We start from the raw sequence: 23,088 nt of genomic DNA on the forward strand, positions 1-23,088 counted from the left end.
AGCCTGTGTCCCACTTCCCCCTTCATAGGACGGTGCCAGAATCTGTTATCTCTACTCCGCCCTCTGCTCACGGACTACCCCACTGTCGTGCCCATAAATCCCAAGAGCAAAGGGTAGCACAATTCCTCCCGCGTCCCTGCGGGCCCTGAAGCCGGGCACTGAAGCAGTGCAGTCCCAAGCTTCCCCTGCAGAAGCCGCGCTCCCCACTCGGTTCGGGGGTAGAGGGGGCGCGAGAGAGCAAGTGGGCGGACGTCCCATCCTCCGCATCCACCTCCAGGTCCTGGCGCGCAGGGTGGGAGCGCTGCGCGCCTCCGCGCTGCGCATAGCGGCCCGCTTGCCGCCTGCCCCCTGCCCTTGCTGGGCCGCCTCCCCGGGCTGCGGGTGGAGGGCTATAAGGCGCTAACGTTACGCTGTTTCCGGTTTTCCAGCGGGCTCTGGTTTCCCCTCCCAAGGCGGCGGCGGCGGCGGCGGAGCGGCGGAGCCCCCCAAATGGCCTGGCCAGATGCGGCAGGTTTGCTGCTCAGCGCTGCCGCCGCCGCCACTGGAGAAGGCTCGGTGCAGCAGCTACAGCGACAGCAGCAGCAGCGAGAGGAGCAGCAGCAGCAGCGGCGGCGAGAGCAGCAGCAGCAGGAGCAGCAGCAGCGACAGCAACAGCGGCATCTCTCGTCCCGCTGCGCCCCCAGAGCCGCGGCCGTCGCAACAGCCGCAGCCCCGCAGCCCCGCAGCCCGGAGAGCCGCCGCCCGCTCGCGAGCCGCAGCCGCCGGCGGCATGAGGCGCGACCCGGCCCCCGGCTTCTCTATGCTGCTCTTCGGTGTGTCACTCGCCTGCTACTCGCCTAGCCTCAAGTCGGTGCAGGACCAGGCGTACAAGGCACCCGTGGTGGTGGAGGGCAAGGTACAGGGGCTGGCCCCGGCCGGCGGCTCCAGCTCCAACAGCACCCGTGAGCCGCCCGCCTCGGGTCGGGTGGCACTGGTGAAGGTGCTGGACAAGTGGCCGCTCCGGAGCGGGGGACTGCAGCGCGAGCAGGTGATCAGCGTGGGCTCCTGTGCGCCGCTCGAAAGGAACCAGCGCTACATCTTTTTCCTGGAGCCCACGGAGCAGCCCTTGGTCTTTAAGACAGCCTTTGCCCCTCTTGACACCAACGGCAAAAACCTCAAGAAAGAGGTGGGCAAGATCCTGTGCACTGACTGCGGTGAGTCGCCCCCTCCCTCTGCTAGAGAAAGGGGGGAGGGGCGAAGCTGTGGAGAATGGGGGTGGGGCGGGAGGTGCTGCAGGTGCCCAGGCCTGGCAGCGCCCCGGCCGGCCGCTGGGAGGTGGGGCCGCCCCTGTGCAGGGCGTTTGGCATGGTGGGTGAGGGTGTTGGGCTGGTGAGAAGGAGGATCAGGCTCAAAGTGTGCCAGGGGTGGGGGCGGGGGGACGCGCTGGCCTGTGCCAGCAGGGATCTGCGGCTGATGTATGGCATGTGGGGCTGGAAAACTGCCATCATAGCCCAGTAGCGGCAGGAAAAACGGAGAGGTCCTGGTGTTGCTGGCCCGAGGCTCAGTGAGTCAGGAGTGACCCTCGGAGGCCTTGCCCGCTCTGCTCCCACGGGCCTGCCTTGCCCAGGCTGGCAGGGTCTGCAGGAGCAGCTGGGCAGATTCCCAGGCTGTGAAGGCCTCCGCTTACAAGTTCTCCTAGGGAATCATGGCCCCCGCCCCCTCCTTCCTCTCCTGGGCTCCCGGTCAGCTCATCCACACCGCTGGCGCAGGCAGAGTTGGGACTTTTTCTGCTACTGTTTTCTGTCCATGTGGCTCAGGGTTTTTTTCTGCATCGTGATTGCCTGTCTTTTCTAAGCTGGTAGCACAGCCCTCTCTTAACCTCCACGACTAGAGAGCAGACACCTCTTTTGGCTGTTTCTGGGAGGTCTTCCTAGGTCTGTTGATTGTGATGACGGCAAAATAGAGTAACTTCTGCTGAATGCTGTAAGTTCAGCTCTGACATCTCACCAGCAGGATGTGTTGACTGCATATCTCATCTTCATGATGTTGGGTGCTGAACAGGAATGTAGGTGATTAGAAACAAAACATTGAAATCTGTAGATCTGTGCGGCTGGGAATGGAGGTCTCCAATGTCAAAAGTCAAAGAAATGTCAGTTTAAGATCTTTTTTTTTCTTGTCCCTGAATCCAGTACTTACTTCTCAGTAAGATATTTCGAACCAAATTGTCCCCAGACTGGAGTGTTTGATGTTAGCTTGTCTTGTGCTTATTCATATTGGGGTCTCATTTTATCCCCAAAGGCTGGATTTGGTGTTTGCAGTGTGACTTTGAGCTGTGTAATCACTGAATTGTGACAGATGTCCTGGTCTGTCATAGAAGTTGGTGTGTTTACTAGTTTACCAAGTGATTCTGGGTAGTATAAATAGGCTTTGAGTAGCAAAGAATGTGTAACAGCTTGTAGGAAGTTTTGCTGCCCTCATCTTTCTAGATCAATGCCTTTGACTTTCAAAAGCTTCCCTTCTACCCCACGTCCCCCGCCCCCTCCACACCCCTGTCCTTCAGGAGACGAATTTTAGTTTAGTGGTGAGAGTATATCTAGGTATTATGTTAAACTGTGACCACTTTAATCAGAAGACTCTTGCAGTGTCTTAATAAGAAGAAAGAAACTTTGGTGATAACAGCAGTTTATCTCTCTGACATTGTCCTGAGGAATATTGTTGACTGCTCTTTAATGTTGGTTTTATGCTCTGAAATGTTTGATGATGACAAATTGAGACCAGTTAAGAATTTCTAATTTTTTATTGTGTTAAGCATTTTGTCTGAGATCCCTTGGGGAGCTGTGGAACTGTATTGTGCAGTGGGAAATAGTAAAAACATTTATTGAACCTTATCCAAGGACAGCTTCTGTTTTGACTTTCAGTGAGTTGCTCCTGAATGTGCATCGCGCACATTGCCACATAATCCCTTGTCTGGTCCACTGAGCCCCAATGGTCATCGTCCCCTGTCTTCCTCCTCCTTTCCTCCTTCCTCCATCAATTCTACCTTGTTTGTTTTAGTGAGTGTTTAATAGCTTAATAGTTGAATGTGGAGATCATGAAAGATCTGGGGTTCAGAAATATAGTCTGCTTTTAGGTTGTGGTCCTCTCATATTATGAACATAGCATGTGCAATATAGTTCTCAAAAAGATAAATTTAGGACTGCAATCACTGCTAACGAGAGGGCCCTCATACATCACAAATTATCAAGGGGCAGGAAAGTGTATGGGAGTAAACATTTTAGAGTGCAAAAAGTTTTGCTTTGAGTTGATAGTATATAGATACAAGTCAGTTTGGGGGCTTTATCTAAGGGGATTAGAAATTAAAGGACATTTTTGTGAGAGGAAACTTGTGGAACTGGTGATAATATGACAGAAGAGCATAAACTACATTTTCTTATTTTCTACAATGTGGTTGAAGAAAACATGCACTAGTAATGGTATATTAAATAAGGAAACAAATCTTCCTAACTAACCACAACACCTTACTCGTGCTCAGCAGGAAATAACTAACAAATTCATTTTCTGTTTTCTATCTCTAAAAAAAGCCGTTTGGGCCACAGGGTCATTGGGAACATTTTCTCCTTGGAGCAGATCTGCCCATTGCAAAATAGGGAAACTGGCACCTGGAAACTGTCATCATGGCCGTTATATTGAGCAACTGTGGTTAAATTGTACTTTATTTAGCCATTTTCAGCTGTGAGCCTGTCTGGGCTCTGAGAGGTATGGTTCCTAGGGAGATTGTCCAGAAAGCTGTGTTTTGGTGGGCCAGGACTTTGGGATAAGGTACCATACAGAGAGATAAAGGTCTTCATAAATGGCTAATTTTACCACAACTATGAAATGTTGACTTGTAGCCTGTTAAGTCCTTCTGGAATAGCAATGTGTGCCAGAGGGGCATTTTTATAGATCTAATGTGTATCATTCATCCCAAATTACTACCTCTGGTGGTAAAGAGTGGAGTAAAATCTTTGCATTTCTCAGATTACATATATGGAGGTGTTTTCTGTGCCTTCTGAGGAAAGAACAGGAAAAAGATTTGAAAAGGACTCTCAGGGATTAGCAACTCTGTACAATGCTATGAAAGCATCCTGTTCTGCAAATAGTCCTACATTTTTAATGACGGTTGCATATATTTTGGTTTAATCACACTCTATCATTTGCTTTCCTATATGTGTATGTTTTTTAAAATTGTTTCCTTATTGAATAGATGCAATAGATATCCTTTTTTTTTAAAAAGAAAGATCATTCTTTCTTTGGGACTTTATGATTTGCCTTTTTCTTCCAACGTATAGTGTACTTTGTTGTTAAAGCTAGAAAAGGTGTATTCCTGGGGGACTTTATGTTCTTTAGGATAGTTTTAAATTAATGTGGCACCCAGATTCACATATTAGAGCAAGGTGGTTCACAAAATTCAGTATAGCAAAAGCGACTGCATATTTTTAAAGTGCTGTTTATTTAAAGAATCTTTTCTTCCCCAGCCAGCTGGAAACCCAGCTGTGCTGCAGCTTGAAGATGGGGAAAGTGAAACTAGATTAGAAACTGACCAGTCCTAGTGGTGAGGACAGGCTTGATTATAGATTTAGGGGTAGAATTACCATCACAATGTCATTATTTCTTTCAGTGGCTGCTTTCCTCAGCAGACTGGGATTCTTGGGGGCAAGAACCATATCTTATCTTTGAGGTCTTTCTCCTAGCTCTCCTGCCTTTCAATGTTTGGTACTGCCGGTGGCTTACAGAGGGATTCTCATTAAGTGTCTTTTGAATGGATGAAGTCAAGTGAAGTTCAAAAAGCAAGCCTCCAGATTAATACTAAAACAATCTTAACTCTCCTATCTGTGACATCAAGTCCTGTGCTGAAAAGCTGAGTTTGATGATAGCCCTTACCTGTCGCTATGGGAACCTTTTTTTCTGAAGGAGTCGTAATCAACTAGAGTACTTAACCACAATGTGCTTAATCATTGTGCTGATTAGTGTTAATGGGATTTGAGCAGTGGAGAATCTAGGTCTTGTTGAAGAAGACCCTCTTTTTTTTTTTGGAAGGCAGGTTATCACCGCCCCCCCATGTTTAAACAAAAATAAGATAACTATCAACTTGAATTAACAAAAGGTTTGGGGGCTAGAGAGGGTGTTATATTAACTAGCTAGGTGACTAACTTCTCCTTGGTCCCAAGGCTCTTAACCATCTTTTATTATCTAGGACTTTTTTTTTTTTTTTTGTGGCTACGTTGGGTCTTTGTTGCTGTGCGGGCTTTCTCTAGTTGCGGCGAGCGAGGGCTGCTCTACGTTGCGGTGCTCGGGCTTCTCATTGTGGTGGCTTCTCTTGTTGTGGAGCATGGGCTCTAGGTGCGCGGGCTGCAGTAGTTGTGGCTCTTGGGCTCTAGAGCGCAGGCTCAGTAGTTGCGGCGCATGGGCTTAGTTCCTCCAGGGCATGTGGGATCTTCCCGGACCGGGGCTGGTACCCATGTCCCCTGCATTGGTAGGTGGATTCTTAACCACTGCGCCACCAGGGAAGTCCCTATCTATGACATTTTAATTTCATTTCCTAATAGCAAATATGTCATTAATTTTTTCCTTTATAAAGTATTTATATTTTTGAATATGTAACACTTTCATATGGTTCAAAACTTAGAAAGCACATAAAAATATACGGTGAAAAGTCGTCTTCTTACCCCTGTCCTCAGCTACCCAGCTCTTAGGCAATTATAACATATTCTTGAAATGTGTATTTCTCTAAAAGCAAAATGTTTTTCAAAGTAATCTTATTTTTTTTTTCTTAACAGATGGAGAATGTTAATTTTGCCATTAAGCCAATATTATGGTAAATTCTTCCCAAGTAGTGTGTGTGTGTGTGTGTATATGTGTATATATATATATATATATATATATATATATATATATATATTTTAAACCTAATCCAAGATCTTAACCAATATCCTACCTTACAAATATAACCCTAGAGTGAGGAATAAAAATACCAACTTATTTTTCAGATACTTTGCCATTAAGAAGTTTTCTATGGCAGTGAATTTTGTGAGTCTTAATTGGGGTGCTCAAAGGAGAGATCCAAAGGTTTGTCACTGAGCTTTAGGGCTGCAGCTCTGCCCATACAACAGTTCCCACTGTTTACACTCTTGGTAGGTAATCTCACAATAGCATCCATGTGGGAAATCACATGATCCCATATATAGGAAGAGAAAACTCCACAGTACATGATTGCTTTGATTCTCATTTAGAAACCAAAGACCCCAGTTGCTGATGAAGAGGTTGATTTTGATCATATTCATGTATAGCTGGTATGACTCCAGGGGGAATTAGCCACTTGAATACTATTTTGAAGTACGTTTAAGGTAACTGATTTGAACGTAGTGTTAAAATTTCAGAGGATCGAGGAATTTCCATTTGGATAAGTAGGGGAAAGCAAATATGCAAATCTAAACAGTGGGACGTCTTAACCCTCTAAAGCCTGTTGGTTTAGTGGCATATGGCAATTTTGAACATTGACTTGAAAAAGGAATGATCTCACTATCAATGATGTTTCCCCTGTGCAGTCTTTGACACTTGTTCTTGGGTCTTTCTTTTCAGGGTCTGAAGCGTTGTTAGTATAATTTACATCAAAGGTAAAAGAAATTTCCCTCCAAATTTTGAGTTTGGATGGATGTGTGTGAAATGGGGATTTTTGTCTTACTTGTTTCCCGTGAATTAACCCTCCCCACTTACTTATTGGAATTTGTACATAGAGATAAACCCAGTTTGTGAATTTCAAGAGATGATATAGGGAGCTCTTTAGAAAACTGAGGAAAGTAGATGAATTGAGCAGTGGACGTGCTAAATTATGACGTTTGAAAAAATGACTGTCTTATGTGAAGTTCAAGTAGACTCCTTTAAAAACAGCAGTACTCACAAATGAATCTTGGTGAGTAATGTTTCAAGCAAGCCTGTAGGAACTGAAGCAAACCTGGAGGATGATTAAAAGGCTTTAGGATGACATGAAAGAGGACATGCTGTACCCAGGCAAAGAGCTGGGAAGCTTTTGCCAATCTGGGGTCAAAAGACAGAGATTCCACACTTGACTGAGATCATTTGCTGCTAACCAGCTGTGATGTTTTTGATAATTATGGAATGAGGTTGAGTTAAGGAGCCTTCTTGCTCTGGCTAGTTGCTGTTGGCAGAGTGTGGCATGCAAGCTCCATTCTACAGTGACATTCCCTTCCTGCTTTGTACATGCAGTGAGATCCAAATAGCCTCTCCAGGGACCTTCTCTGGGACAGAGCCTCTAGCTCTTCTCTGTGCCTCAGCTCAGAACCTGATTGTGCTGCTTGCCTCCTGGGGTGGGGCTGGAGGTAGTTAACATTCCATTTGCCCTTGCAGATGTTTCCAGAGTGGCAGAGGCACAGGTATCTAGGGAGTTTCCTTATTCTACTAGCAACACAGACCCCCAAGATGTGATGTTCAGGTTACTTTTTATTCTCTCTTAGGAAGCAGAATCTTTAATGGTTCTTTTTTTCCTTCAATGATTTCCTGCTTTGTGCTTAGGACATTGGCTTCCCCCTCCTCCTTCCCTCCCTCGTCTGTTTATACAGACTGAGGATCTGTCTTTGTCCTTTAGGCTGGGATGTTTTACTTGGTCTGGATCTTGATATTGGTCCAACTAACAGAAGCCAAGCTGAACTAACATTCCTCAGAATTAAATATAAGGAAGGTTACCACATGGCTAAATACCTGGTCCAACCATGGGAAAGTCAGGACATCATTAATTTGATTGGGACAGTGATGCAATTTGGTATCCCAGAGGTTGTATTACTAAAAGAGCTTTCTTTCATTTCCGTCTTTCAAATGTTTGCTTCAACAAATGTGCTCTGTGTAAAGAACTAGGTACTTTAGGGGAATTGCATCAGACAGTCCCTGTCACCAAGGAGCTTACAATCTAGAAGTACAAAGATATAACAGTAATTCAGTCTAGAGTATGACAAATGCCATAAGATACACCAACATAGTGCTTTTGGGAGGAGGGGAAGAGTCATAAAAGAAAGAAAGATCTGGTTAGAGGATTAAAGAAAGTTTCTTGGAGAAGCAGTTTGAGATGTGGTTCTAATAGTCAGAGACAGAAGAGGTAAAGGTGGTTTAGGGATAGAGAGAGATGAACTGATTGATTAAATCAATTCCATGCAGACAGAGCAGCATTCTCAGTGGCCGAGGGGCATGTTTGTAGTATACAAAATAACCAGGATGAAAGGAGCAAATGGGCAAAGGTCCTAGTAAGTTAGGATTATATTCCCACCCATCTTGAGTGCTAGACTGATGAGTTTATTTGTAATTATGTAAGTAGTATTTGAAGGCTTCAGTTAAAAGCAGCTCAATAACGTGTTGTAGTTTTCAGTGAATGGGTCACATTTTGTTAAATTTATTCCTTAGTACTTCTTGTTTTCTGGATGCTTTTGTAAATGGTATTTTTGTTTAATTTTGTTTTCCACTTATTCATTGCTAGTATATAGAAAGATAATTGTTAAAATATTGACCTTGTATCCTGTATTAGTTATTCACTTATTCATTTCAGTAACGTTTTTGGGGGTAGATTTCTTAAGGATTTTTTTCCTATGTACATGACTGTATTGTCAGTGAAAAAAAAGACATTTTTACTTTTTCCTTTCTAATCTGTTTGCCTTTATTTTTTTCTTGCCTTATTCCACTGGGTGGAACTGCCAAGTACAATGCTGAATAAGAGTAGTGAGAATGAGCATCCTTGGGGGAAAGCATTTAGACTTTCACTATTAAGTATGATGTTAGCTGAAGGTTTTTCATAGATGCTCTTCCTTTAAAAAAAAAATGTCTGCTAAATATAGTGTAATGACTAAGCGTTTGTGCTCTACAGCCAGATGAACCTGGGTTTGGAAACCATTTTCTACATTTTCTAACTGGGTGATGTTGGGCAAATTACTTTCTGTATCTTAGTTTCCTATAAATGGGGATAGTGATAGCACTTAATAGGATTGCTATGAGTATTAAATGAGATAATGCATGTAAAATAATTAATACAGCACCTGCTCAATAAGTGTTATTAACAAAATCTTATTAACTTAGACCAATGTGAGCAGGAAGACTAGTAAGTGAAAATATTAAGTTCTGGAGGACTGGAGGCAGACAAGGGGAGAAATTTTTACTGAAAACTGTATTATGTGTGCGGTCTAATTGTAGGGAAGCCCATGTGAGTCCAGGGTATGAACGCTGGTCCTATAGAGATCCCAAGTAGGCTGCAAATCTTGATGTGTCCATGGATATGTTTTAGTCAATTTTTAGAGAAGCCCAAGGATGGAAACTGCTTTTCTCTGTTTCACAAATGGGAGGACTAAGACTCAAACTTCAAAATGACCGTTTCAAAATTTCATCATGCTTGTGGGGTCAACCAAGGGTCCACATTCTGGAGTCCTGCCAGGTCTGCTTTTTTACTTCGGCAGGTCTTATCTTACATTGTATTGTTGTTAGGAGGAGTTGCTGAAAGTCACTGGAAAATGGCTGAAAGCATCCTTTTTTCTTTCAAAGAAAGAAGGTCCCTGACTCATCCTGCTTTGATTTGGGGGTTTCCAGAGTTGGGGGTGGATTCACACTGAATCATTCATACTCTTTCCTTGTTTCTCTGCACTGGGTTGGGATGGGTCTGGTGGCTGCCCAGGGTCAGAGGGGTACAGGTATGGGCATGTAACAGGTGGCATTTTGGGAATTGTAGGGTTTAATTTTAATAAATTAATTGATGTGTGGTACCCATTGGAAGTATGAAACTTTGCTCCTTAAATGTTTATAAGACAAAGACTCTGCTTTGAGTCATTCCTCTAAATATTTGTTGGGTATTATTACCCCTCAGATCCTGGACTGGCCAGACATCCCTGACCTTAGGAAGTATTGTTTTTTCTTGTTCTTAGACTTTTAGTATTTATGGCCTGTATCACTTATATGACACGTCATTTAATGCCATGCACTGTTAATTATCTTTTGATGGGTCAGTGTCTTAGCTCCTTCACCTGATTGTAAGATCTTTGGGGCCTGAAACTTAAAATATGTTTTAGTAAATATTTGACTACTGGCTATTGCCAAGTAAGGGAAAAGTGAGACCTTTGCTTTCTCTTTATAAAGACCACGTTGTCCTAGACAAATTTCGAGATTCCTCAAATGACAGCTCAGGCTTAAGGACTAGACCAACCATGGAGGATGTCTTCAGACATTTCGATAAAGGGCAGAATTTTGCTTCTCAGTTATGTTTCAGGTTTGTTTGTTTTTTTCTTGATAGTCCATAGTTTCTTCATTTTCTTGCAAGTAATTTTCTGTTCTTGAGTTTTAGAATTATCTCTAGGTGGTTTACCTCATACATGTCAATATTTTGGCTTGTGTTTCATTCCTATCTTTTAGTTAGTTTGCATTCTGCAAAATTCTCCATTTTCACTTGCCATGCAAGCTTTTTGGTTATTCCCCATTCTGGTTTCTCACTGGAATGGTCAGTTGGAGTCTCTTACCCTGGCCTGTTCATGCTTCAGGCTGAATACCTTAAAGAGGTAAGAGGTGTGACCAGGCATCTTCTGTAGTAAGCTGAGATCACAAATTAGGAGTGGTTGTACCTTTTTGCCTATAGGCAGCTTGGGGCCTTCTGGAAGCCAGTACTGGTTCTTAGATCATTCTTTTCTTCTGAAAGGGTAGGGAGTAGAAACCTAATATTTCTTCACATCTCTCTTTTAGTATGTTCGTTCTTTTGTCTTTGCCTTGAAATGAGACATTTTTCTGCCATGTCTCCTTGGCTGAATCCCCTTGGGTGGGGATGGGAGGGGCCTCTCCAGAGGGAGCTCTCTTCAAGCCTAGGGCTCCTAAGGGCCCCTAGTCATCACCTTGCAGAAGGCTGTGGCCCTCAGCTTCAGCGAGTCAGAGTTCCTTTCACTGGTGCCTGTGGCCATACATAAAATCTCAGTACAGCACTTCACCATGTTGCTTAGGCCAGTAATGAATTTCACAAGCACAACCCAATTGATGGCTCTCCTCTGGAGTAACTTTATATGGCTTTAGAGAAGAGAGTTTATTTACCAGTCAGGACGGAACATGTAGATTAAGTAGATGATCTGTTGTGTCTGAATTCCTGTCTCTGAGTGAGAAATAAAATAACAGCAGGGCTGCATACAGTGCGACTTTCCCGACATTGTCATTGGTTGATTGAATTTCAGAGAAACATAATAATAAAAAGAAGAATGTTTTTAAAAGGAAGAAAGAAGACTCAGACCACGACATGACTCATTTGTCACAGAATGAAACCAAGGCCCACAGGTAAAGATTTTTTTCAAAGGACACTGGGGTTTCCAAAGGCAGCCTGTCTGACTGCTCACTCTTAGATGGTTTCCTTTTCACAGTCTGTTCAGGTGGGTTTCTCTTCTGAGACCCTCTTACCTGGGGCTCTACCCCTCCCACCTTATCCCATCTAGCTCCTACCTTTCTACTTAGGCCTGCTGTCATACTTGCTTACGTCATAAATATAACAGCCATCCCTCAGCCCCTGTTCCCAAGAACCAGAGAAGTTTCCAGAAATTTCTAGTACAAAGTTCGCAATCCTTTCTTGGACTTTAGGTCTGATGGACCTAGTGGGAAAATAGGAACAAGGCAAGAGATAGGTACCTATGTGGGTGGGACAATATCCAACAAATTGGGCTAAACTTTTCTCAGGTCTGGTGCATTTTAGACAAAATATGGGGTTTTCCCCAAGAAAGCTTCTCCTATATTTCTAGGTCTCCTTTTCAAGAGGAAATGCTTTCTCCAAAAAGGCTAGTAACATTCACTGGCCTTTTAGTAACACATGCATTAAATTGTCCTGGCCAAGTACTGACAGTAATCCCTTTCAGATAGCACCTCTGGGGCTCGGCCCAAGTGATTCTGGCCAATACTGGGCCAGGCTCCACTGGATGTGGAGCCAGGTAGTATACTCTGGGCAGAACAAGACATCACCACCTCTGAGAGAAACTCCTTGCTGCTGGGAAAGAATCTAATTTGTAGGTTGAAGGGAGGCACATGGGTGGCCCCCAGTTTGGGAGTTGGCTGTCTTTGTTTCTCAGTATGTAAATCACCTGAGTAGGTTTCCACTGTGCGTGGTATGCACTCAGCTAACTGAGAGGGCAAATGGGAGCTGGAGCTGAGACTGGTTCCCTTGGGAATACTGTTGTCACCTCTGCCGATTTTACCCCAGCTTCTCCCTTTGCCCACACATAATGTGGGCTTTGTGCTTCTTCTGTGTGGTGTCACAGCCTCAGAGCCTCTGGTGAAGGGTCTGCACTAGGCCCAGAGCTTGTTGTACAGAAGTAGGAATTAAAGGCATTGGTTTTAAGATTAGTTCTGTGAAGGGATCACTTGAAACTTTAGTGCTGTATCTAAAAGAAAACATCATATTGATAAAGGGTCCCAGTGGGTTTGATGGTCTTCATTGGGCCAAGGTCACGAACCATATATATATTTTTAAAATTTATTTATTTTTGGCTGTGTTGGGTCTTCGTTGCTGCTCACGGGCTTTCTCTAGTTGTGGGGAGCAGGGGCTACTCTTCGTTGTGGTGCACAGGCCTCTCATTGTGGTGGCTTCTTCTGTTGCGGAGCACGGGCTCTAGGTGCACAGGCTTCAGTAGGTGTGGTGCACAGGCTTCATTGCTCCACGGCATGTGGGATCTTCCCGGACCAGGGCTTGAACCCATGTACCCTGAATCGGCAGGAGGATTCTTAACCACTGCGCCACCAGGGAAGTCCCACGAACTATATTTTTTAAGGGAAGTATAAGAGTTTACTTTTCTCAGCTCTGAAGTTAAGTAGCAGCTTCATAATTCCAGAGTAGGGGGTGAGCGTTGCCCTTGAAGGAGGAAGAGTAGAAAAGGCCAGTAGTGCTGCTCTGTCTACGTGAGTCGGGGGTAATCCAATGGATGTTACTCTCCATTCTATGGTTCAAAGCTTCCTTTCTTTGAAAGAGTTTGTTACTGCCAACTGTGAGTTTGGGGCAGAGGTCATGGTTGGCTTGCAGTTGACCTGTTCAACCTTAAAGACTGAAGCTGCTTTGTGGATCCTGCCATGAGTTCCTCCACTATGTTGTAGATGTAGTGTTTGGTTCTTTCCCCTCCCGCTTCCTTCTCAGGTCCTTCCATCACTGGCTCTTCTTTTCAGCCTCTTGTAAAGGGTACAATTTTTAACGGATTGTCCTTGCTTCTCTTCTCAACTTACACAATCTGTTTTGAATTTTCAACTCTACATAGCATAGTGGTTAAGGCTGCATGCTCTGGAGCCAACTTTGAAGAGTGAATCTTGGTTCTATGACTTATTAGCTGTATAACCTTGGGCAGATTGACCATTTTGTGTCTCAGGTTCCTCAACTGTAAAATGGGGCTAATTATAATACCTACCTCATAGCATTGTGATAAGGATTCAGTGAGTTACTCCTTGTAAAGTGCTTAGAACAGTGCCTGCTTGTAGAAAACATTCAATGCAGACTAGCTGCAATTACTATTATTGCCACGTCTATTGTTAGTTGAAAGAGAATGGCTTTGGATTCAGACTGATATTAAAATCCTGACTCTTCCTTACTGGTTATGTGAACTTGGGAAAAGTCCCTTAATTTTTCTGAGTCCCAGTTTCCAACTGCCGATGGCACGTTGTTTCAGTTATCCATTGCAGCATAACAAACCACCTCAAAATATAGTGGCTTCAAATAGCAGTCATTGTATGTTATTATCGCTCACAGTTTGGAGATTGACTGGGCTCAGCTAGGAGGTTTAGTATCTCTTATGTAGTTTTTGGCCAGATGGTAGCTGAGCAGTTGGTAGATGAGACTGGGTCATTTCTAAGTTTCCTCTCTGACGTGTCTAGCATCTGATGCTGGCTGGTTCTCATCTGGGAGCTTAACTGGGACTGAGGGCCAGAGACCGACCTTGCCTGGGTTTCCTCACAACATGGTGGCAAGGTCCATGAGTGAGCATAAGAGAGCGCCAGGCAAAAGCTGTACTGTCTTTTATGATCTAACCGCAGAAGTCACTAGCATCACTTCCACCACGTTCTGTTTCTCAGAAGAGAGTTACTAAGGCTTGACTGGATGCAAATGGAGCAGAATTAGACTCTTACCTCTCAAAGGACGGATTGTCAAAGAATCTGTGGACATGTTTTGAAACAACAATACACTCATCCTGGTCATTGCATTCAAATTCCAATGTATACTTACTTATTAAAAAAAAAAATACACTCATCCTCACCCAAGACCCTCCTCCCTCCAAAAAGTCTCATCTATATGGCCTCAGGCTTAGGCTCAAGAGCCAGGGTTTCATCATCTAAATTAGGTCTGGGTACAAATGAGGCTCCTCTCATGCGGTTCCTTGGGGACAGCAACTCAAATTCTGTTCCTCTTGACCTGAAGGATGTCAATGAAAGAGACAAGTCGTCTGCCCTCCACCTCCCCCACCCCCAACCCCCATACAATGCTGGAATAGACATAGGATAACTGCTATAGATGCCCCCTCCCTTTTTTTTTTTTTTGCGGTACGCGGGCCTCTCACTGCTGTGGCCTCTCCCATTGTGGAGCACAGGCTCCAGACGCGCCGGCTCAGCGGCCATGGCTCACGGGCCCAGCCGCTCCGCGGCATGTGGGATCTTCCTGGACCGGGGCACGAACCCGTGTCCCCTGCATCGGCAGGCGGACTCTCAACCACTGTGCCACCAGGGAAGCCCGATGCCCCCTTTTAAAAACTGGTAATACTTGAACATTGTAAAATGACTTTATTATTTTTTACTTAAAATTTTGAAATTTAAAATAAATTGATCTATAAGAAAGTTGCAAAAATAGTACAAAGAATCCTCTTTCCCCAACTCCCCCAAATTAGACAACTATGTAAAATTATCAAAACCAGGAAATTAATAGTATTGATACAATAGTATTAACTGATCTATATAGACCTTATTCAGAATTTCCCAATTGTCTTATTAATGGCCTTTTCCTGGTCCAGGATCCAGTCTAGGATCCCACATCACATTGGTTTTTTTTTTTTTTTTTTTCTTTTTTTGGCCACACCGAGCAGCTTATGGGATCTTAGTTCACCGACCAGGGATTGAACCTGGGCCCACGGCAGTGAAAGCACCAAGTCCTAACCACTGGACCACCAGGGAATTCCCCCACATCACATTTAGTTTTTATGTCTTCTTAGTCTTCTATCTGGGGTAGATGTTCCCATTTAGAAAGAGGGGAACCAGCAGTCCTAGTCCATAGCAGTTCTGAAATCTGGCCTGGCATATGAGTAGGGCTCAGTCCTATTGCCTGGGAATGATTCTCCACTGCTCTTGGTTTTACCCTATGGGCTCATGGTTTTGCCTTCTAATTATCCTTCCTTTTCCCAAAAATGTAGCCTGTGTTTGCAGCTAAGTAGTGTTCTCAGTTCTGTATTCTTTTAGGTGATGTCTAGTCAAGTGTGGCCACAAGAGGAGGAGATACAGGAGAGGCACACAAAACAACGAGCTAACTATATTGATTGGTCCTAGAGATGGGGGGGTCACTGCCTGCCACACAGGAACACAGGGAAGTACCAGGTTTTGGTCAGGTGGCAGAAGACTGGAAAGGGGAAACATTAGGTGGAAACCTTTATTGGGGTGTCCTTGGGGAGGGGAAGGCAGGGCAGGGTGAACAGTTTAGGGTTGGCTTGTTTGAATAATTTTGATGGGCTCTAAGTTATAGGGGTGGTTCCTGGTTGCCTGGTACCTGGCCCTGGGATGATTAAAGGGCACATAGAGGAGACATGGCTCTGGATTGGTTAGTTTGCACATCAAAGGCCTTCTCCTGGCTGAGTCCTTTGCTGTTTCTAAGAATTGGCTAGCCCTGGGAGGGGCAGTCCCTCCCCAGCCAGAAATGGTTTTTTAAGATGTCAAAACATCATAATATATAAAAAGTAAAAATTTTGTACAGTGCACTCAGGCTGATTCCTACTTGTAAATGTTTGGGGGCCCAAAAGCTTCTTTTCATTTTGCACTGTTTGGTCCCTCTTAGTCCAAACTGATGGTGTTCCTGCTACTATATTTCTTTTAAAAAATCTGTGGTTTGCCTATGAATCTTATCAAGGTTCCCTACATTAGACAAAAGCCATACCTACAAATCTTATCAAGATAAGCTGTTCTCTACCTTGAGCTCCCTGTGGGGCTGCTGTGGACACTATTCTTCAGGCTAAAGGAATCACTATTCTTTAATGGAAAGGGCCTGGAGGCAAGTCAAAGGCATTGCCTTTGATCTTTCTGAGGTCTTAACAAAGGATACAATTCACAATGTCTCAAATTAAGCTTATTATAGTCTCCTTACCATATCCTATTCTGTCTAGAACACTCCCATCCTAGATAACAATCCATCTACTCTTCCAAGCCATTAGAAACCTCAAAACCATCTTTGGTTCCTTTCTCACCTCCATCCCCTGTATATAGTACATTGTGAAGTGATGACAGTTTTGACTATTGCAAGTACCTTCAATCTAATTCTTTTCATTCATGAGGCTCTAGTTGGGTACTTATATCTCACTTAGGCTGCCACTGTGGCTGCTAAATGGAATCCCCAATTTTCAGAGTCTCTGCTCTCTTCCATCTGTCATCTATTGATGGCATCAGCTTTCTAAAAGTAATTCTCTCTGCCCAACCCAGAAATCTTCAATAGGTTTTTATTATCTGTAGAACAGAGTGAAAACTCCTTCACATAACATGCGAGGCCTTCCACAACCAACACCCACCTGCCGTTAAGCCTTTAGCCTGCTTTTCCATACTTACTGTTTGCTATAGCCAAAATGTAGTGTTTTGAACATTTCAAACACGTTTTACATTTTTCTTCCATAGCATTTTTGCACATTCTGTTTTCTGGTGTGTTTTCGTTTCCTTCTCTGTCAGTTGCTAACCTCCTGATCCTTCAAGGCTCAGCTCAGATCTCACTTCTCCTCAGCGCTTTTTCTGATCCCCTCAGTCCAAATGGACCATGGCATGTTTCTGTAGCAGTTCATAGCTCTTCTGTAATCATAATGGTCTATCCTACCACTTAGCGTAATTGGTTGGGAAGCAGGGTATGTGTGTATGGTCCTCCAGGTGGAGAGCTTCTTGAGTGCAAGATGGAACTGTAGCAAAGGATGTATCTCACTTATTTTTTGATGCCTTATATAAGTTAATGACTAATAGCTGCATGGTGACTTGAGAGAATGGATTTTACCTTGGGATTAGAACTGGAAACTGGGAATAAGCATCTGGTGCATGAAAGGAGATTGGCCTAGGTATGCAATATGCTGGTAGAGGTATGAAAGTGGTAAATTGAGGCTGCCACTTTAGATGAAAATGGGAAGGCTGGGTTAGTTACAAAGTGCTACATTGGACTCTTTTTTTTTTTTTAATAGATCCTTATTGGAGTATAAGTGCTTCACAATACTGTGTTAGCTTCTGTTGTACACCAGAGTGAATCAGCCATATGCATACATACGTCCCCATATCCCCTCCCTCTTGAGCCTCCCTCCCGTCCTCCCTATCCCACCCCTCTAGGTAGTCACAAAGCACCGAGCTGATCTCCCTGTGCTATGCCGCTGCTTCCTGCTAGCTAACTCTTTTACATCCAGTAGTGTATATATGTCCGTGCTACTCTCACTTCGCCCCAGCTTCCCCCTCCCACCCTGTGTCCTCAAGTCCATTCTCTATGTCTACATCTTTATTCCTGCCGTGCAACTAGGTTCATCAGTACCATTTTTTGTCTTTTTTTAGATTCCATATATATGCGTTAGCATACGGTATTTGTTTTTCTCTTTCTGACTTAACTTCACTCTGTATGACAGATTCTAGGTCCATCCACCTCACTACAAATAACTCAGTTTCATTTCTTTTTATGGCTGAGTAATATTCCATTGTATATATGTGCCACATCTTCTTTATCCATTCATCTGTCGATGGACATTTAGGTTGGTTCAATGTCCTGGCTATTGTAAATAGTGCTGCATACATTGGACCCTTTTTTAAAAAAATAAGTTTATTTATTTATTTATTTATGGCTGCGTTGGGTCTTCGTTGCTGCCTGTGGGCTTTTCTCTAGTTGTGGCAAGTGGGGTCTACTCTTCATTGCGGTGCATGGGCTTCTCATTGTGGTGGCTTCTCTTGTTGCAGAGCACGGGCTCTAGGCACATGGGCTTCAGTAGTTGTGGCTCATGGGCTTAGTTGCTCTGCGTCATGTGGGATCTTCCCAGACCGGGCTCGAACCCGTGTCCCCCCTGCATTGGCAGGTGGATTCTCAACCACTGCTCCACCAGGGAAGCCCTGGACTCTTACGCTGTCATTGTTGCTGCTATTTATAGCAAAAAAATACCAAATCTCCGATATGTGGATTGGAGTCTGTGTTTTATTAGCTTCTATGAGAAGTATCTTAGAAAGATTATTCAGGGATAGGAGAATTTGGCTGTTTTGTGTACCACTGTATCCCTATCACCTTCATGGTTCTTGGCATGTTATAGGAGCTCAGTAAATGTTAATTGAGGGGGAAATGAGTGAAGAAATGATTATTTCTCCTGTGTGATTCTAGGTACCTACATGTGCCATACCCAACGAGCATGGCCAGGAGAGCTGGTTCAAAATCAGCTCAAGTTAAGAGAAGGCTTATTCATCACAAGTGATTTATCCGGGGTCCTCTTGGTACCCAGAGCTTTCTGCTTTGCCACAGACAAGTAGGAGATATTAGGGCCTTAAGATGTAGACAGGGTGACTGGGGGCAAGTGGATGGCAGAATTGCAATCTGAATCAAGCAGTCAGAAGTGACAGGAGCTTCTTTTAAGTGGCCAGGAGGGGAGTCTGAGCAGTGTCCTTAGTTAAGGAAGAGGAGACTATGCAGGCTTTGTGAGGTTTTTTGTTGTTTTGTTTTCAAATGATGAGAGTCCTTCCTGGAAATCAGCCTCCCTGGTCCAGTCTCAGCCCACAGCTTTCTGTATGACCTTGCGCAGGCTGTCTTTATACCCTGGGCTTTGTTTTGAGCTGACAAGGGGCTTTCTTCAGCTATGAGAAGTGGGGTGGAGAGAGTGTTTCAAGCTAATTGGGTAAGTGGCATGCCATCAAAATAGAGCCTGCAGGGGTTTATAGTTGTACTTTGAAAATTTTAGCAAAATCCTGGGCTGAGGGACAGTCTGTACGCCTAGAATGCTAAATTTCTTTCTTGAAGCTAGACCTCCCCTGTATTCCATTCTGAGTATCAAATGTGAACAGCCTCCCCAAGTCTGTGATTGTGATAATTAGATGGGAGGGCTTGGGGCAATTTAGGAAGATGATGGGGGCGTGACCTCTTCCTGCATTTGAAATACACAAAGGAGAAAGAATGGGGAAAATGATGAATAGTTGATCAAAAAATGGGGAGTGTCCCTCCTAAATTAGAAGAGCTGGCTCAGGGATGAAATTGTCTTACTCCGTTAATGGCCCTCAGGACCAGATGCTATGAAAACAGAAATTAAACTACGACTTTGGGTACCTCTCTCCACACAGTGAGAGCAGGGCCACCTCTTCTCTCTGCCCTTGCCGGCCCGTGGATTCCTCTAGGGGAGTCTCAAGAGTCTTGAGGGAGGGGGCTTGTTGGGCCCATGGTAAGGATTCCAGGCAAGGGGTAGGTGGAGTTGACAGGAACCTCAGGGTACGTGGGTTTTGCATCCGCTTGGGTGTTGGCTTGTCCTGGACACTCTGTGCCTTCCTGTTTGTTGTGGGGCTAGCTCAAGGTGATCTCCCTCGATTCCATATATCAGAGAGTTGGCCTGTTTGGTCTCTCTATATCCCCAAGGAACCGATTTTACTACAGGGCTGGGTGAACCATATGGCAGCCTAGATTACAGTGATTGCTGGCATTTGTCAACAGAGAGAACAGGCTTTTTGGCTGTAGCAAATCCCCCGGGTAGGACTACCCACACCATCTGTGAACACAGCATATAGGGTCAGCTAGGTGGGTAAGCAGTCCCATTCTTGTCCACTCCCTGCCTCCCAAAGAAAGGGAGAGGCAAGCTCATCATCAAGTGTTGGCTAATAGATGTACATTTTTAGCTCCTTTATTGTTTTTTTCTTTGAAGGATATACTGGGGACGTCTAGTAGTCATGTGTCTTGTTCTGGAGAGGTTTACAGTCTAGTTGGGGATATCAGATTAACATGAATCAATAACAAGTGATGTAAAGCAAAAAGTTTATAATAGTTGCAAAAGGGAAAATAGATTATAGAATTCAGAGATGGGGAAGATCAATTAGGGTGGAAATTTTCTAGGATAGAGTTAGGGCTAAAGGTTAGTTTTGAAGAATGAATAGGTTTGGGGGATTTAGGAGGATAAGGGAAAGGTTTCTAGGCCAAACGAGCAGTATGAACAGAGGCAGAGACAAGGAAGATGTCTTTCCAGAACCATGAGGAGATTAGTGTGCTTGGGGTAGAGTTATAGGGGAGATAAGATTAGGAAAGGAGGGAAGGACTGGATTAAGGAGGGTCTCCAGAGACAGGCAGAGGAGTTTGGACTTGGTTCTGGAGGTGATATGGCGCCATTGTAGGTACTGGTGCAGAGATAGGATATGAAGAGAGGAATGTTTGCAAATACTTTGTATACACAATTCAGAGTGGACTGGATTTGGGGAGAGATAGATGTTTGAGAGATCAAGGAGGGAATCATAAAGTCTCTGAAGCCATGGAAACTGGGAGAAGAGGCAGGTAAGCTATCCTGTTTCTTCCCAGAATCTGTGAGACATGGTGATGAACCGGGAAGCAGGCATAAAAGGGGTCAAAGTTTAATCTTGGAAAGCTGGGGAAAATAATAGTGCCATTAGCAAAAATGGAGAAGTTGTGAGGAAAGGTAATTTTAAGGAGGAAATTGAAGAGTTTGGCAGTGATTTTATTTACTTAACAAACACTTACTTGACACTTATTACGTACTTGGCACTGTGCTAACCACTTTATAAGTGTTAACTCATTTAGTTCTCATAATAACTGTATGAAATAAATACTGTTATTATCCTCTTTATTACAAAGGGGAAGACTCAAGCATAGAGAGGAGTGAACTAACTTGCTCAAGGTCATGAAGCTATAAATGGCAGAGCCAGGATTCTGAACCCAGACCATTTATTCTAGGCTTCCTCTGGTTGATGGAAGACCCAGCTAGAAAATACAATAGACAATAGAAAACCAGATATTTGTTGGGTGCATCTTTTGTGCAGAACTCTGCAGGAAATTTAAAATGAGTATGACATGGGTATACCATCAAGGAGCTTGTCAAGTTCTAGTGAGGGAATGGCAGATGGTCAAATCGTTGTTAAGGGTAATATATTTTGTGCTACAAGAGAGGGCAGCACATAACTAAGGAGAGAGGGAGGATAAATACATGTATAATAAATACATATTTATTAGAGACATGTCTAGTTAGAAACATCAGAAAAGACTCAAAGGAGAAGCAGCTTGGAAGATGGGTCAAGTTGGACTTTGGTTGTTGGTGGTAGGGGAAGGTAGGTTATTCCTGGTAGAGATAAAAGGTAAAATCATGGAAGAAAGAAAATTCAAAACATATTCTGGGATCAGCACACGGCATAGTACCTAGCTCAGTCAATGTTTGACCTGAACTAGGATGGGAAGTGATTCGTTAGGCTGCAACCTAAAGCGTGGGTTGGAGAAGCAGTAGGAGAGAAGGCTGAGATTCCCTTGATAAAGGGCTGGAGCCTAAGTGAGAGGATCGGACTGGAGAGGTCAAATCCCTGGTCCATGGCTTAGGAATGCATAGCTGATGCTGGAAGAGCAGAACACTCTTGGAGGGAAGACTATAAGGAAGGGAAGGGTAGAGAGCTGAGGATGGAGCCTTTTTGTTTTATGCATGCAAATATCTAGGCTATTCTTACTTTGAGATGAGCCTAAATATTTCCTAAAATAAGGCCTGTTGGCTTGTGGGTTGTGGTTGTTCCTCTTCTAGATGGGGAGACCATCCTGGCTGTCTGCCTTTGCTCCTCAAGCATCTCCCAGCCTTCCATTCCAGCCCTAGCCCCTGCACAGCCGCCCCCCCCCAGGGGTAAATAAAGTTCTTATTGTCTTTGTTCCCTAAGTAGATGTAGGCAGGAGTCCTAGGACCCTTCTGCCTGGACTGAAGGAGAAATTAAAAAGACATGAGACCATGCTCATGTTATGGATGCAGAGGTGATATTTCAGGGAATCCCTGTGTGCTGCAACACTTGAGTGGTTGAGATTGCTCTCTTAGGTCATGGGTGGTGACCTCCAGAGGAGAAGCAAAGCATGGTCCATTCTAGTATTCCATACCCCCTTAGGCCTTTAAGGATCATTCTTAGGGCAAGTGTTGAGTAGAGACGGAACTTAAAAATACAGAGATCCGACATTACTCTTGAACTTCTTCAGTGAACGTGCTGGAATGGTCCTAACCTCAGACTCCGTCTCATAAAGCAAAGCACACAGTCGTAGGAGAGAGATGTCACTTTAAACTCCAATTTGCCACTTACTAGCTCTGTGATCTCAGGACAACTGACATTTGGGAGCCTGTGTTTTCTGTTTGTTTTGTTTTTTAACTGAAAAAGAAGGTTAGTGATATTTGCTTTTCTTACCTAGCAGGGATATTGTGAGGCTTAGAGGAAATAATGTCTGTGAAAGTGCTCTGAGATTGCAAAGTGCTGTATCAGAGTGTGCTGTTATTATTACAACGACTAACCAGTTGGCTTACTCTTAAAGATTTAATGCTTGGAGAGTGAGTGCCTTTTGCACAACCTCTTCACAGTCCCTCTGCCAAGGACTTACAGGGCAAGGCTACAGAGTGGGAGTTTGATTTGCAGCATAGAATATTTCCTCCGGCAGGTATATCCTATTTCATTGGCTCTCCAATGCCCTTCCCCCCACTCTGTACATTAACATCTCTGAAATTTGGCTGGGCCTTACAAGGACGGCATAGTAGAAGCGACGGAAGCCAGCTAGTTCTTTTTTTGGAGCTCGGTGGGCCACATATACAAACTTCCTTTTTTTCTACATGAAAAACTATTTTCTGTCAACCTTTGCTAGAAAAGATCTTGCTAAAATGCATGGGGGCATTTTGCTGCCTC

The 23,088-nt window shown here is 44.1% G+C and overlaps 1 protein-coding gene across 3 annotated transcripts in view; it reads left to right on the forward strand.

Annotated features, from left to right (window-relative positions):
• Nucleotides 1-230: 230 nt before the first annotated feature.
• Nucleotides 231-23,088, forward strand: part of NRG2 (neuregulin 2) — a 178,911-nt gene continuing 156,053 nt past the window's right edge. Inside the window, exon 1 of one of the 3 annotated variants that reach the window (XM_004280290.4) lies at nt 231-1,193. In XM_004280290.4, the coding sequence (XP_004280338.1) occupies nt 503-1,193 (691 nt within the window). In that variant the 5' untranslated portion in view covers nt 231-502. The remainder of the gene's footprint in view (nt 1,194-23,088) is intronic. The other 2 variants (XM_004280292.4, XM_004280291.3) reach the window with 2 other exon arrangements.

The sequence above is a fragment of the Orcinus orca genome, chromosome 3 (genome assembly GCF_937001465.1).
Source record: "Orcinus orca chromosome 3, mOrcOrc1.1, whole genome shotgun sequence".
In the NCBI taxonomy this organism is placed as follows: domain Eukaryota; kingdom Metazoa; phylum Chordata; class Mammalia; order Artiodactyla; family Delphinidae; genus Orcinus; species Orcinus orca.